The sequence below is a fragment of the Schistocerca cancellata genome, chromosome 3, assembly GCF_023864275.1.
Source record: "Schistocerca cancellata isolate TAMUIC-IGC-003103 chromosome 3, iqSchCanc2.1, whole genome shotgun sequence".
NCBI classification, from domain to species: domain Eukaryota; kingdom Metazoa; phylum Arthropoda; class Insecta; order Orthoptera; family Acrididae; genus Schistocerca; species Schistocerca cancellata.
In genome coordinates this window covers 766,616,398-766,632,003 of record NC_064628.1, presented here as the reverse complement: position 1 = coordinate 766,632,003, position 15,606 = coordinate 766,616,398, and the positions used below count along the sequence as shown (strand labels likewise).

The following is a 15,606-nucleotide window of genomic DNA, read 5'->3' as shown; positions in this document are numbered from 1 at the left end:
TAATTTTCTTCATATACAAAATACTTACATAAAAGCTGAATCAAGAATTCTGAAAGCGGCACCCGAGGTTTACCAATGCTGTTAACAATAGAGCATTTAGGAAGGCTTTCTTTGTGAATCTTTATCTGAATATATAGAGCTGGTGCTTTGGAGTTCATTACCTCCAGTTTAGATAAAAAGTCAGGATTGATAATATTACCACATTTTCCAAAGCAAACATTTGTTTGTTCAATGTTATTTTTGTGGAAAAATTGGATAGTTTTTGCAGTATAGTCCTTCTTATATAAAACGACAAATGTATTGCCTTTGTCAACATGGGTAACTGGGGCATCTGCATTCCGTAACTTTGATGATGGGAGCATCACTACTGCTAGTTTGCAATGCCCCCATCTTTCCCTAAATCAATAAAAACTGTGGAATAAAAATGCCCTAGTTACCTGCCTTACAAAGGCAATTTGGCTGTCACTTTATATAAGATGAACTATATTGCAAAAACTATCCAATTTTCTCATGAAAATAACATTCAACAAATGTTTTACGTTTTTTTAAAATGTTGGAAAAGGAAAACATATTGGCGGACCCATCTGGTTGAATGCATGTTTCAATCAAGCACAGAGCTGTTTCACAGCTTTTAATACATTGTGAAAGGAAAATTTTAAGATCAGTAACAATTCCTCATTCACATTTAAAATCATACAAGCTAGGAACATACCCTAATTTTTTATTACTTTGTTATTTCTACAGATCTGAAGAAGCCTCATAAAGGCAAAACATCTTGTTAATAAAATAACAAGTTGCAACCAAGATTTCTTTTTAAATTCAGATATTTGTTTTATCACTGTGTATTAACAGGGACAGTAAAACATGAAGAATAATCATACCACAGCAGCAACTGATTAGCACTACTGCATGGTGGTAGCAGTCAGTGGTGGCCAGGTCGGTGCTGCTGCGGTACTGGTTATTCTTCATGTTTTCCTGTCCCTATTAATACACTCCTGGAAATTGAAATAAGAACACCGTGAATTCATTGTCCCAGGAAGGGGAAACTTTATTGACACATTCCTGGGGTCAGATACATCACATGATCACATTGACAGAACCACAGGCACATAGACACAGGCAACAGAGCATGCACAATGTCGGCACTAGTACAGTGTATATCCACCTTTTGCAGCAATGCAGGCTGCTATTCTCCCATGGAGACGATCGTAGAGATGCTGGATGTAGTCCTGTGGAATGGCTTGCCATGCCATTTCCACCTGGCGCCTCAGTTGGACCAGCGTTCGTGCTGGACGTGCAGACCGCGTGAGACGACGCTTCATCCAGTCCCAAACATGCTCAATGGGGGACAGATCCGGAGATCTTGCTGGCCAGGGTAGTTGACTTACACCTTCCAGAGCACGTTGGGTGGCACGGGATACATGCGGACGTGCATTGTCCTGTTGGAACAGCAAGTTCCCTTGCCGGTCTAGGAATGGTAGAACGATGGATTCGATGACGGTTTGGATGTACCGTGCACTATTCAGTGTCCCCTCAACAATCACCAGTGGTGTACGGCCAGTGTAGGAGATTGCTCCCCACACCATGATGCCGGGTGTTGGCCCTGTGTGCCTCGGTCGTATGCAGTCCTGATTGTGGCGCTCACCTGCACGGCGCCAAACATGCATACGACCATCATTGGCACCAAGGCAGAAGCGACTCTCATCGCTGAAAACGACACGTCTCCATTCGTCCCTCCATTCACGCCTGTCACGACACCACTGGAGGCGGGCTGCACGATGTTGGGGCGTGAGCGGAAAACGGCCTAACGGTGTGCGGGACCATAGCCCAGCTTCATGGAGATGGTTGCGAATGGTCCTCGCCGATACCCCAGGAGCAACAGTGTCCCTAATTTGCTGGGAAGTGGCGGTGCGGTCCCCTACGGCACTGCGTAGGATCCTATGGTCTTGGCATGCATCCGTGCATCGCTGCGGTCCGGTCCCAGGTCGACGGGCACGTGCACCTTCCGCCGACCACTGGCGACAACATTGATGTACTGTGGAGACCTCACGCCCCACGTGTTGAGCAATTCGGCGGTACGTCCACCCGGCCTCCCGCATGCCCACTATACGCCCTCGCTCAAAGTCCATCAACTGCACATACGGTTCACGTCCACGCTGTCGCGGCATGCTACCAGTGTTAAAGACTGCGATGGAGCTCCGTATGCCACGGCAAACTGGCTGACACTGACGGCGGCGGTGCACAAATGCTGCGCAGCTAGCACCATTCGACGGCCAACACCGCGGTTCCTGGTGTGTCCGCTGTGCCGTGCGTGTGATCATTGCTTGTACAGCCCTCTCGCAGTGTCTGGAGCAAGTATGGTGGGTCTGACACACCGGTGTCAATGTGTTCTTTTTTCCATTTCCAGGAGTGTACATAATAATAAAACAGATATTGCATTAGTCTAGTTTTGGACTGCTGTATCAATTGAATTCTCTCTCTGCAGCAGAGTGTGTGCTGATTTTAAAATTCCTGGCATATAAAACTGTGTGCTGGACTGAGATTTGAACCTGGGACCTTCATCTCTTTCAGGAAGGTCCTCTACCAAATCCAAGCACAACTCACAATCCACCCCTTCAGCTACATTTCCACCAGTATCTCATCTTCTGCCTTCCAGACATCACAGAAACTCTTCTGCAAACCTTTCAGGACTAACACTGCTGGAAGAAAGGGTACTGCAAAGATATGGCTTAGCCAGAGCCTAGGCGATGTTTCCAGAATGAATTCTCATTCTGCAGCAGTGTGTGCACTGATGTGAAACTTCCTGACAGAATACAACTGTGTACCATACTGAAACTCAAACCTAAAATCATTATCCACTTAACGAGCATAACAGATAATGAGTGAAAATAAAGTAGTTTAAGTAGCAGTACTGCTTACATCCTTTAGTAATTTGCATGAATTGATTTATTTTTTTCAGAGAGTTCGAGATTGTTCTTTCTTCCACAAGCATCAAGGGTCAGAAGCTGCAGTCAGACTAATGTCTGCAAATAAAATAAAACAGCTTGAAGTAAAAGAAGCCTACTTGAGTCAATTTTTTAAATAAAGGACAGTTAAAATTTAGTTTCTTCCAGTGCTACTGTATCTTTGTAATTACAAAGGGTTAGCCAAATCATTACTTCATTTACAAAAAAGTTCATGTATTTGCTTTTTCATTTTAATGTAAATATTATATATCCATTATCTAGAAAGAGCTAATAAAAGTTGAAAACCTAATAAGTTAATATTACATACAGGGTGGATCATAAATGAGGAAACATTTTCTGTGCATCGTGTCACACATTGAGCTACAAATAGAAAATTGTTTTACCCTTGTTCCTTTGTTTATAAATGGCAATGCAACTGAATTCAAAAACAAAATCAAGAAACTGTATGTATGGTTAATCCAGGTGGAAAAGAGTGGCAAGATTACAGAACTTGCCCTTGTTATAAACAGTATTTTTTCTTGCTCCATTGGCCATTCTTTCATTTATAGCTGAAACTTTATATGGTTTAGGACTGTTTATTCTGTCACTGGTGGAAATATGTGGGTCACAAGTTCTTATAAGATTCCTCATACTCTATGATGCGATGAGTGTTTCCCCTTACCTTCCTAGTGCTGGATGATACAAATCATAACTTAAGTATGTCATGTGATACATATGTGGAAGAATAAAATGTTCAGCTCTTCAGGTTCTTCCTCGCCTTGTCCAATGGGTTACTCTTATTCTTTATATTGTGAACAGTAGACACAGAAGGCAAAAAATACCAATGGTTTTTTACTTCTTATTTTCCTCATTTATGACTCACACTGCATATTTGAGAGAGAGTTGTAAAAATATAAGCTTCCTAATTAAAAAACTAAAACCAATTGGTTATAATGTATGTGGCTTAAATAATTACGTATTTCTAATATATAATCATCATTGATTCACTGTAAAAATATTCACATGAGAAAACATAGAATTCCTTCTGTGTCAAAAGATAATACAGCACTTAAATTTACTGAAAATGAATGAAATCAAAATACAACCATCTGCATATAAGTAGCCAAGGGTATATTTACAGTTCATTAAACACATTCAATATTTGTAAGCAAGGATGACTAAAGTAGTATAGACTTACAGTGGAAATGTCCTTAATTCATTAGACAACAAATTAGAGGCAACTGGCATATTCTGTGGCCTGTCACAACATTCTTTTAAGTAAATTAAAATATTATGGCATCACTGGTAGTGCTGCAAAGTGGTTTCAGTCATATCTTTCTAATAGAAAACAAGGGGTGTCATTACATAACAGTTCAGCAGTAGGCAATCAGACATCATCTGACTGGGAAGAAATTACTTGTGGTGTTCCATACTAGGTCCACTACTTTTTCTTGTGTATATTATAGTAATGATCTGTCATCTGTTACACTACCAGATGCCAAGTTTGTCTTATTTGCAGATGATACAAACATTGCAATAAATAAAAATCAAATATAAATTTTAAAAGGGCAGCTAATCAAATTTTTACTGACATTAATACATGTTTCATAGCCAATTCACTGTCATTAAATTCTGAAAAACCCACTATATGCAGTTCAGAACTTTCAAGAGATTTCCTTCTAGTGTGTGTATAAAATATGATGACATGGAAATAGGAGAAGTTGAGAGTGCAAAATTCTTTGGATTACAACGTGATAATAAATTCAGTTGGGAGCGACATACTAACAAACTGCTAAAGTGCCTAAACAAGTCTGTGTTTGCAATGCAAATTATGTCAGATATAGGAGATATAAATATAAAAAAACTGGCATATTTTGCTTTTTTCACTCCATTATGTCATATGGTATCATATTTTGGGGTAACTCCACAAACCAAGAAAAAATTTTTAGAGTACAGAAGCGTATAATAAGAGTAATGTGTAGTGTAAATCCAAGAAAATCATGTCGAAACCTGTTCAAAGAATTGGGCATACTAACCACAGCTTCTCAGTATATTTATTCCTTAATGAAGTTTGTTGTAAATAATACATCTCTTTTTCCAACTAACTGCTTAGTACACAGTATCAATACTAGGAATACGAACAATATACATAAAGATTTAAAATCACTTGCTCTTGCCCAGAAAGGAGTCCAGTATTCAACAACGCACATTTTCAATAAGTTACCAGCAACCGTTAAGAGTTTACTTTCAGACAAGGCACAATTTAAACATAATTTAAAATAATTTTGTGGACAACTCCTCCTGTTCCATCCATGAACTTCTCAACAAGTGCAGTAGATCATTTTAATGAAAATTTATTATACTTTAATTTTTGACAAAACTTGGTTGTAAATTTTTGACAAAACTTGGTTGTAACAGCCAAGTAACTACCTACTGTGTGAATGATGGATGTATGGATAGCAGATGTAAGTCTTAAGTCTGTAAATAGTGGAAGTTTAATTTTAAATCTTGTACATAATTTGACTGTTTTTGAAATTAATAATTTACTTTAATTTTTGACAATACTTGGTTGTAATAGCCAAGTAACTAGCGACTGTATGAATGATGGATTTAATGAAAGCAGATGTAAGTATTAAACCTGTAAATATTAGAAGTTTAATTTTAATTCATGTGCATAATTTTGCTGTTTATTGACTGAGGATCATTAAAATTAATGAAACTCAAGTTTTTATAATTACATTTTTGTAATGTGTTTATCTGACATGTTCCACACCCAGGAGGATCCTCTCTTTTGTGGAGTGAATAATTAATCTAATCTAAAGCTAAGACACTGAGATTTATCAATGTAACATTTAAAGAGACACTACCCAATAATCTTAATGTAGTAACACGGTTCACGTTTTCCGTCGCACTTCACTTAGCATAGACCGGGAACTGTGTCCTAGGCATGCCCGATGTGAACTGAACGGGCACGGCCCTTGCTGCCTGAGTAGTTGTTGTTGTTGTTCCGCCGGCAGAGGTCGCTGCCGAATTCTCGCGTACCCTCTGGTGGACGGGACTCTACTTGCAGCAACTACCGTCCGTGACACGCCGTGCCGATGTGCGCCTCCCGCGATCTTTCTGGTGGCTACTGCACTTACAATAGCCAGATTTTTAACCATGCACTGCAAGTCACACTTTTATGTATTTGAAATAAGGACTAATTCCATGTGCTCCAAACATACTGGATGTGATACTATATGATTTTTTCACTTTTAAAGAATAGTCTCAAGGGCAGCTCGTTCCCCTCAGATGATAATATGTATCACACAGAAATTTTGTGGATCACACATTGTTTGTGAGAATTCATTCTTGCAGCATTTACTTCACTGATGGGTGAAACATAAAGTTGTAAATAGTAACCCTCTAGCATAAAAAATTTATAAGTCGATAGTAGGCATATGTTATACTTCTTTCATTTAAAGACTATGCCAAATCTGCTATTGGGTTATATAGATGGAGCATTAACACCAGCATCACCTGTCCCCTGTTTTAATTTTAAAAAATGGATATCCCTGACACAGAACTGAGTAAAAGCTGAAAATCTTTAGAACTACATCCATACTTGAAATCAAAAGTGGAGGAAGAGACGCAAAAAGAGTACTGTACCACTTCTCACTTGGTATCTGAGGACTGATCTTACACAATGTTCTGCTCTGCTCTCAGGCTGTCTTTCTTATTCCTGGAAGCTAGTTTCATGTTTTTTCTTGTCTAAAACTGCTTATTTCAAAAACTGCAGATCACCTAAAAAGAGCCTAAAGCAAGTTTGAGAACATAGTGAACAGTTTGTAAACTAATCAATTCTGGTACATGCTCATCTAAGAACAACAAAGGAAAATGCCTGCAGGGGACTCTCTGGGCTGCACTCGGTTCATTGGGTCCTGCAGGCAGTTTATTTGAACCTTCAGTGTCAATCTAGGGGATCAAACAAATTTACATTTTTGCAGCCATAATCTTTCTGTTTCTATCATAAAGTTGTTTCATCTTACTGTATGAAACACCACATCACAAATGTCTTAATTGTTTTCTTGGATGGCGCGACATAATGTAAGTCAATGTGTTTCCATGGATTTCCTTGTACACTGGAAACCAGTAAATGTTAGCTGCTTGTCTTCCCTTGAAAGAGAAAGCAAGCTATGGATGGTATTTTGCTTTGGACACTTCTTCAAAAGAGTCTGGATGCCCCTTGATGTATTGAAAGAAATCCCAAAATCTTCCCTTAACTTTATCTCAGTTGTTTCTGTGGCTCAAGGAACATGACAATGAGTATGGTATATTCATCCATAAGTAAAACCCTACACATTTGTTTAGGGAAATCCCTGAACAAGCCAAGAAGCACTTTGATCTTCTAAGCAGCCGGACATGTTTCAAGTAAAACCTTGTGAAGAAGACTAGCCTGAACCACACTAACCTCCAGAATGTCTTGCTTTATACAAACCACTAATGTAATGAATAATTACTATAATAATATTGATTTATACAAATCAATAATGGCATAAATAATTACCAGGAGTCCATCACAACGATGGTCAATACATGGTGCACAATACAGTTCTCTGAGAAAGAGCTTCTAAATATTGTGTACTCAGGGCACACAAAGAGGAACTGTAGCCTGAGATACAATGAAATTTCCTTGACTAAGCACAATAATTAGAAACAGGCTGGTTATTGAATGAAACAACGGGTATACTGTTGCCAGTTACTGTTTACTGGAGACAGTGCCAAAGGTTACTCCAAAGTCATAACACAACCAATACATGTCATATTAATCTGCATAAATCCACCCGATGATGGATTTTTAAACCTTTGAAAGACAATGTGGAAATAAATAAACTGTGATTAATAACAGCAAAAATGTTATTTCATTTGATTTCAGTAACAGTTGTGGTAAAAAAAAATCATTTTTAAATATTACAAATTTTCATGGTGTATGCCGATGGTTAACTGTCCTTGGAGTCTTCAGTTATATGAGTTTTGCTGATTCATGTACAGTGATTACAATATGAAGCAGGTAAAACAATGCAGATATGCTTTCTCTGCCAGTTGTACCAGTTGGTCAAAACATTTTAAGATTCTGAGTGCTTTACCTTTGGGTAACTCAGGTATAGCAACCAGATAAGTTTATTTTTAAATATAACATTAAGGGCAGTTTCACCATTCTAGTTCCATAAATTAAAATTATGACAGAAGGAGTAAAGGGACTTTGAAAAATGTTTTCCTTGTCTATTTGTTCAGACACCTGAACATCAAATGACAAATGATGATCTATAGTTGAAAATTGGAAGAGAAGCAGGAAACAGAAATGCTGTCTACAAATAAAGAGCACTGAATATGACTCTTCATTTCTTAAAGGGGCATTACTAAAGGCAAAAATTACAGAAAAAGTTATGCAAAACATAAGTCTCATAATGCAGGATTTCACAAACAGTGCAAATATTTTGATAAAGGATAAATTGAAAATACAAGGCAAAAGATGTCCAATCCACAACATAGACCCAACACAGAGAAGAGGGAAAAAGAAAATGTGTTACACATAAATTAAGATGAAACACCTACAAGAAGAGAGATGTCACAAGGTGACAGAGGAAGATTCACGGGAGGAATAGCTTTCCTCATAAAACTGGGGCTAATATGAATAACCACGGCTATCAAACAGGAACACACATTACTATAACATCAGCGTACTTCCAGCTGAACAGAACAGCCACTGATATAACACACAAAATAAGTCAGCTGATCACTCAGGGTAAACATGATAAATCTGTAATTACTGCTAGAATTGGTGTACAATACTACGAAGCAAAATAATAGTGGAAAAGTTACAGGAAGAAGGCTTTGTCCTAATTAAACAGTTCCACCACACATACATACAGGGTGCATGAGGAGGAAAAGTACATGCTTTGAGACATGGTAGTATTAATGATTCTGAACAAAAAACTTCATATGGACATATGCCCTATTGCAAATGGCTTCTGAGATAGAACATGCTTAATATCACGTTTGTATGTTTTTCTTTAATAACTCGAAAACTGCACACTCCAATGAAAACGTGCCTCAGTACACAATTAAAGTAAATTAAATTTGCAACAACAAAAGGTCCTATTTATTTTTTGTTAGGACAAACAGTTTGCATGAAGAGATCATGAGAACATTGGAAATGTCGCGGGACATGCATGCACTGTAGCTCAAGTACTTTTTGTAGGCCAGTTTGAGGTAGTTTTCCGACTTGATAGACCACAAGTATCCTGTATTAAAATGTTTGTCTCAACTTCCCCTATACTACTGTGGTACGCTGTAAACAATGACAATGAATAATACAGAAAATAAATAGAAAGGTACTTTAAAAGTGTCCTATATCAGAAACCATTTGTAATAGGGCATATGTCCATGTCAAGTTTTTTGTTCAGAATCACTAATGCTATCACCTGTCAAAACATGTACCTTTCCTCCTGACTCACCCTATATATTTCCCACATGGCAAAAGCACAACAGCCATTGCTTTCATTAGAGGACCAACCAGGGGCAACATATCACTTCTCTGGACTGCTAACCACACACCACTTCAGAAACATATTCCTCTGGAAATATGTATCCAAGGTGAGTGGCAAAAAGCACAAGAAGAAGTGAAACAGCTACTTACAAGAACAATAGACTGGGAAAGTGGAAGCAAAATCAGACAATATAAAACAAATTGAAATGCTAATAGACAATATGCAACTAGAGGGAGAAACAGAAGCATTAGCAGAACTTGTAAGACAAGCTGAAAATCCCAGGAAGAAAAGAGGAGCAAAAAATGGGTTGATACACAGTGTTACAATTAGGAAGCCTACACCAACTACAACAGTGCACAGGGAACCCCACACTCCTCAGAACATATGCCAAAAATTGATGTAACTACAAGAAAACTCTAAATGAAAAGAAGAGAACATTCTGGGAAAAAGAAGGAAAGAAACCAGTGGAGGAAGTCACAAGAGACCTATCTATTGAACTAAGGTCCACAAAATGAGTCAAAACACATTACTTCAGTATGAAAGAATGAGGAATGCACCTCAACAACATACTGAACAAGAAGGAACTAAAAGGCAGACCAGAGAGCAAACAGAAGACACTACCACAAACTACAGAGTGGATCCCATTGGCCACAGAAGAGGTCAAAGATACCATAAACGGCACCAAGAACAACAAAGCTCCAGACCCTGAGAGACTATACAGTGAATATTTAAAAGATGCAGCCCAAATACTAACTGCAATGTGGACAACACTCTACAACGAGTGCATAGAAACAGCCTCCATTCCAGAACAGTGGAGACAATCAATAATAAAAGTACCATATAAAGTGAAAGGAGACTCCAAGGACACTAAAAATACAGAGGCATAGCCCTAGAAAACCTAACTTTGAAACATACAGAAAATAATAAAGCAAACAATTGACAAACACCTCCCCAAAAGCCAAACGGGATTCAGGAAAAGGAGATCAACTCTAATCACTATAAAGATCCTGCCAAAGAACATATGGGAAGCACTTGAAGAGAGAGAAAAGTCTTATGTAATATTTATAGACTTCACAAAAGCCTTTGAATTTATGAACCAAAGTTAGTGACCAAAAAACTAAAGTAAACACTCAGTGAAAAAAATAAAACATATGGATATGAATCATAACTGCAATATTGCGGTGGAACAAAATGAGGATCTCAGGTAACGCTTCCTGTCACAGCCAATACTCCAAACAAATGGAGTACTTCAGGGAGACCCAGTGAGTCCTCTGTTATTTATTCTTGGAGCAGAAGAAATTGTATGAATACCCCAGAGGGATGATGTAATCACATACGCATATGCAGATGATACTAAATAGGCTCAAAGACCATTGCAAAGCTACAAGAAACAATAATTAACTTGGAAGACTGATGCATCAAACATGGCTTTAACATAAATATGGCAAAAACAGCTCAGAAATTGAGGAAGAGCACCTGCATCAGCTGAGATCTTCATACAGGAGAGAAGACTGAAAGTTCTACCAGACTTCAAGTACCTAGGGGGTCACAATACAAACAAGAGCAAAATGTTTTCCAAAACATGTAACAGAGAAAGCAATAGTGGCTGTCCATGAAATAGAACACATTAGATACATCAGTCCAGAGACAGCAATGTCGCTATTCAGAACCAAAATCTCACAAGTACTGACGTACAGCATTGAAATCATCAGACCACATCTCACAGTGAAAAACCTGATTACACTGGATAGAGTAAAGATGATCTATAGAAAGAAAGCAACCAGAGTATAAAAAAGACTTGTATACCTGTTGGCGAGGGAATACTTCCTCATTGAAGATCTGCTGATGAATCTGATGCCATCCAAAATCAGTGCTTCAGAATGTCTACTAAAAACAATGAAGGAAAAAAGGGAAGACATACCTCCAGAATTTTACAGCACAGGTCAAAGAAAAGCTTCATGTCAAAGGAAAGATTCAAGATGAGACACATTATCACCAGAATAGCTGTCCCTGGTTTCCAGCACATTCTTTGCAACAACATGTCATATCATAAACCAAATGCAATTATTCATCTTCCAATATTTTGGCAACAAAGCCTATAGACATTGTCAGAGAGTGTAGTAGGAGGACTTCTGAGAGCAATGCCATGCCTGTTTATTCCTTGAGACACTATTTGATTAAACTGAAAAGTCACAGATGAGATGTACTGAACATTGTTGGAATGAAAATACCAAGTGCAAGATGGAAGTCCATAACGATATACATCAGGTAGCTAGTATTTCATAGTGTAAGGCAGTATAGAGTCAGATGACAATTCATGAGCAAATATCACAGATATGAACAGATTCCATCTTTGTCTAAACAGAAACCCATATCTCAGTTGATTAATTATCTGCTATTCCCATTTCCGAAACTTCCTTAACGATGGTCCCAAAAATACATGGTGGTGGCCAGATCTGAATGTTATTGCACAGCCTGGTAGATAGAAAGAGCAATCATCTGTGGATTTTTTTTTATTTTTATTTTTTTTTGTAATCCAATAATGCACCACCAATCACACTGCTGTATAGAGTAAAAACAGGAATGGCATTTCATTCAGAAAACATTCAGTGACACTCCTTGATAACATCTATATGGTTTATAACCAAAACATGGGAATGTGAAATAGTAATGTCCCTCGCACACTCCAAGTGGTTACTGGGACAGTACACTCATTACAAAAACTTCAAGAAAGAATATTTCAGTATTCTTAGGACATAATAATATATGTATGAGATAAAGATAATAAACACCAATATATAACCACTTACCAAGAGAGGTGGGAAGTGGTCAAGACAAGTGCAATTTTCACATTCAGGAAGAGTACTGGATGAATTTCTTTCTGACTGCCCCGATTTAGGATTTCCATTGTTTCTGTTAATTCTTGCAACAACTGAGATATTTCCTTTAAATAAACCACAGATGTTTTTCATCTTCAGTTTTCTCTGAATGAAAAGATGCTCTGTCTCTAATTATCACACTGCTGCCAATGCATTAAAATACTGACTAGGCCTCCTTTTTGCTGTAGTTACATCCAGTGTTATGAATGTTTTCTGAAACTACAATGGGTGACTAAGAAACTTCTCAAATATTGAAACAAGATGGGCTAATAGTTTTAACATCAGTTACAAGTCATCCTTGTGCAATACTGAAAAAAAAGTTTCTCTAGAAAATTCCAGCTCTTGGGTTCAGGAATTTTACAACTAAAGGATGGGCAAGAAGGATGATCTGCTTCCAAAAATTGAGAAATTACCTGAGTTGTTTTGATTAGGAAGATTTATCAAGCATTTCTTCTTGTGTAAAAGTATATTTCTGCAGAATGCTTATTGCTATTTGGATGATGATAGGACAAAGTTTCATGTTTCGGATGATGATCTCATCTGACATTGGGAGAGGATCTGTTTTCAGTACAGCAGAAACTTGCAACTTTCATAATTGAGTTGCTCGGGGGAACAAAATGGTAAGCGCCAAAATCACAGTTTCGAGATTCAGCGCATCTAAAGTTTCAATTGATCTGCAAATCTGAACAATTGTTTTTGAACAGTCCTTTTATTCTGTAGTGATTCTAACATCTATCTTCTACTATACAGACATAAATGACACTCAGAACTGACTAAAACAAACGAAATATACAAAAATTATTACATTACCATACACCGTTAACAACACATAGTGATAGAACATTACATATTAAATTTTACAGTAAGTCTTCAACACTTTACTGAAACTGCAAAATCATTCATCACTCTCATTACTAATGTCTTTTTCATCCAAAACTGTTGGCTTTAGTGACAGGATAAATCCTTGGTGGATAGGAGGTATGTAATTTAGGAGCGACAGGATGTCAGCAACTGTCTTCTTTTCAGTCGAAGCATAGGAACTGGTCCTTGCCTTCAATGTTTCCTTAAGCTTATTTCATGCCAAATGTCATGACAAAATGTCTCGCTGATGAATAAAGATGATGGATATTCGGAGGTCACCTTCCACCTACATACTTTCCTTAGGTTCACATCTCGACCATCAACTGTTTTCTTTCTGAAGACAAACGCTTCTTTAGAGTATCGTATTTGATAGAAATCCTCTCTTTTCATATTATATACAAGCAATGGATTCTTCTTAGCCGACTTCATGATGATCTTGCACCACTGATCTGGACTGACACATCTTGTACCTGGTGGCGAACGTAATTTTAATTTTCAATTGTCGCGAAATCTCTATCGGACGGCAACACTGTGTGCCCACTCATGGGAAAGTGTTGTTCAATCACACGAAATCTACCTGTTGAAATTAGATATTTACAAAATAGTACCATGTTCCAGTTCTTATTTTGGCCACAGCAGCACCTTTTCCGAGACACCTCTTTGTCTGTTCGAGGGCCCCTTCCTGAACGGTTTCTGCCGGAGCGATACACTGTTCGTTGTTTTGGGCAATATGATCTGATTCGCTATTAACCTGTATAACAATGAAAACTACTATTACCGTTACCATTATTATTATTACATGTAACAATATAAATGAGAAATGCTCATTCACACACCACTTAGCCAAAAAAATGTAGCCACTATAAAATAACCTCAAAATTAACGTACTTCAGGAACATAATGGTATGTACATGCACTTACCATTATGTTCGTGAAACATACTAAAGACAGTATATTTACAAAATAACATACCTCTGAGTCATCTGAATCGTTAGTAATGTATTCTGGACCCCTCTCGAAGCTATTAGTATCATTGGAAGTATATTTCTTGTCTTCTGCCATGTTCACTGTTGCCATAATCTCTGAGATGTTTTTACTTGCCGCCATTCTCTCTGTCACTTACCATTATGTTTCCACAACAGACGGACAGTGGCGCTTACCATTAAGCTCGGCCCTGACATCTGTTGAGTGAATTTGGAACTGCTAGTAAGTTTACTGCATTGTGCATCCCACAGTTTACTGCATTGTGCATCCCACAGGTGGTGTCATTAGCCATCTACCACAAAATACACGGTGATGGCGCTTACCATTGTGTTCAATTTTGTGAAATCAAATTCCTACACACTCTCTTTTTACTGTTTTTTCAACAATCTTTTACTGGCACAATAATAAATTCCGGAGACTTTCCAGCAGCTAGTTTGCATTTGACACACTGTAACACTTGTCCTTGGTTGCAGGGTGCTATTCCTCCCTTAACCCAACAGCATAAAATGATGAGCTATAGTCACATGAAGTTACTGTGGGATTTAAACCGTATGACTAGCTCAGCTTGAAAATGCATGTTGCACTACATGAGTGCATGTAGTTCAGTTTCTATCTCATAGATGATTCATAAATTTATTCTAAAATGAAGCATAGGTCATGTGGTAGCTGATGTTAGTAAATGACCAACATGATGGTGATGAGGAAGGTTTATAGTAATTGCTAGAGAGTGTAGAGTTATCTGAGTACAGTGTTTGTAGATGACCGTCAATGAGTGCCATCACTATGAGACTTCAGGCAAAACCATAGACTCATTTCTAAACATATATAACCCCAACTGATAAGAAAAAGACTATCACAAAAGGGAGTGTTACATAATACTCAAGAGAAAATAGAAGTTAAACAACATGCAAATGTAAAAAGAGTGATGTTGCTCTGTATTTAGAAGATTGTTTTGTATCACCAATACAGTGTACCACATTGGTGATGTGATATTCCATGTGTTGACACTGCTTCAGTGTCACACTCAAAGCAGATGGCTGTAAAACCTAGCTGAGCATCAGTTTCCCTCTGAGAATTTATTCTATAATAGGGTTTCCAAGATGGCTGGGTGTGGGTGGCAGTTCTCTGCCTAAGACAGATGCAGGAGCAGGAGGAGACAGTTTATAGTTAGATGTACATGATTTTTATTGTATGTCTACAATCATTGGACTCTGAAATTGCTAGCATCAGCCAAGCTAAGGCATGTAATTGCAACTCTGGTTTGGTGTCTGTAGGACATAGTGCTGAGTGTGCACTTCTACTGCTGTGGCCACAGCAAGGGAAATCTCATATTTCCCAACCTTTAATAGCTGTTCTGCTGTGAATAAATCAGACTGCACCAGGCACATTAGTACATGGCACGAAAGT

At 38.0% G+C, this 15,606-nt stretch overlaps 1 protein-coding gene across 1 annotated transcript in view; it reads left to right on the top strand.

The window, feature by feature from the left end:
• The window catches only part of LOC126177014 (uncharacterized), a 68,283-nt gene extending 65,125 nt beyond the window's left edge, over window positions 1–3,158 (top strand). Inside the window, exon 5 of the mRNA XM_049924234.1 lies at window positions 2,960–3,158. Coding sequence (XP_049780191.1) covers window positions 2,960–3,085 — 126 coding nt within the window. The 3' untranslated portion in view covers window positions 3,086–3,158. The remainder of the gene's footprint in view (window positions 1–2,959) is intronic.
• Window positions 3,159–15,606: the final 12,448 nt, after the last annotated feature.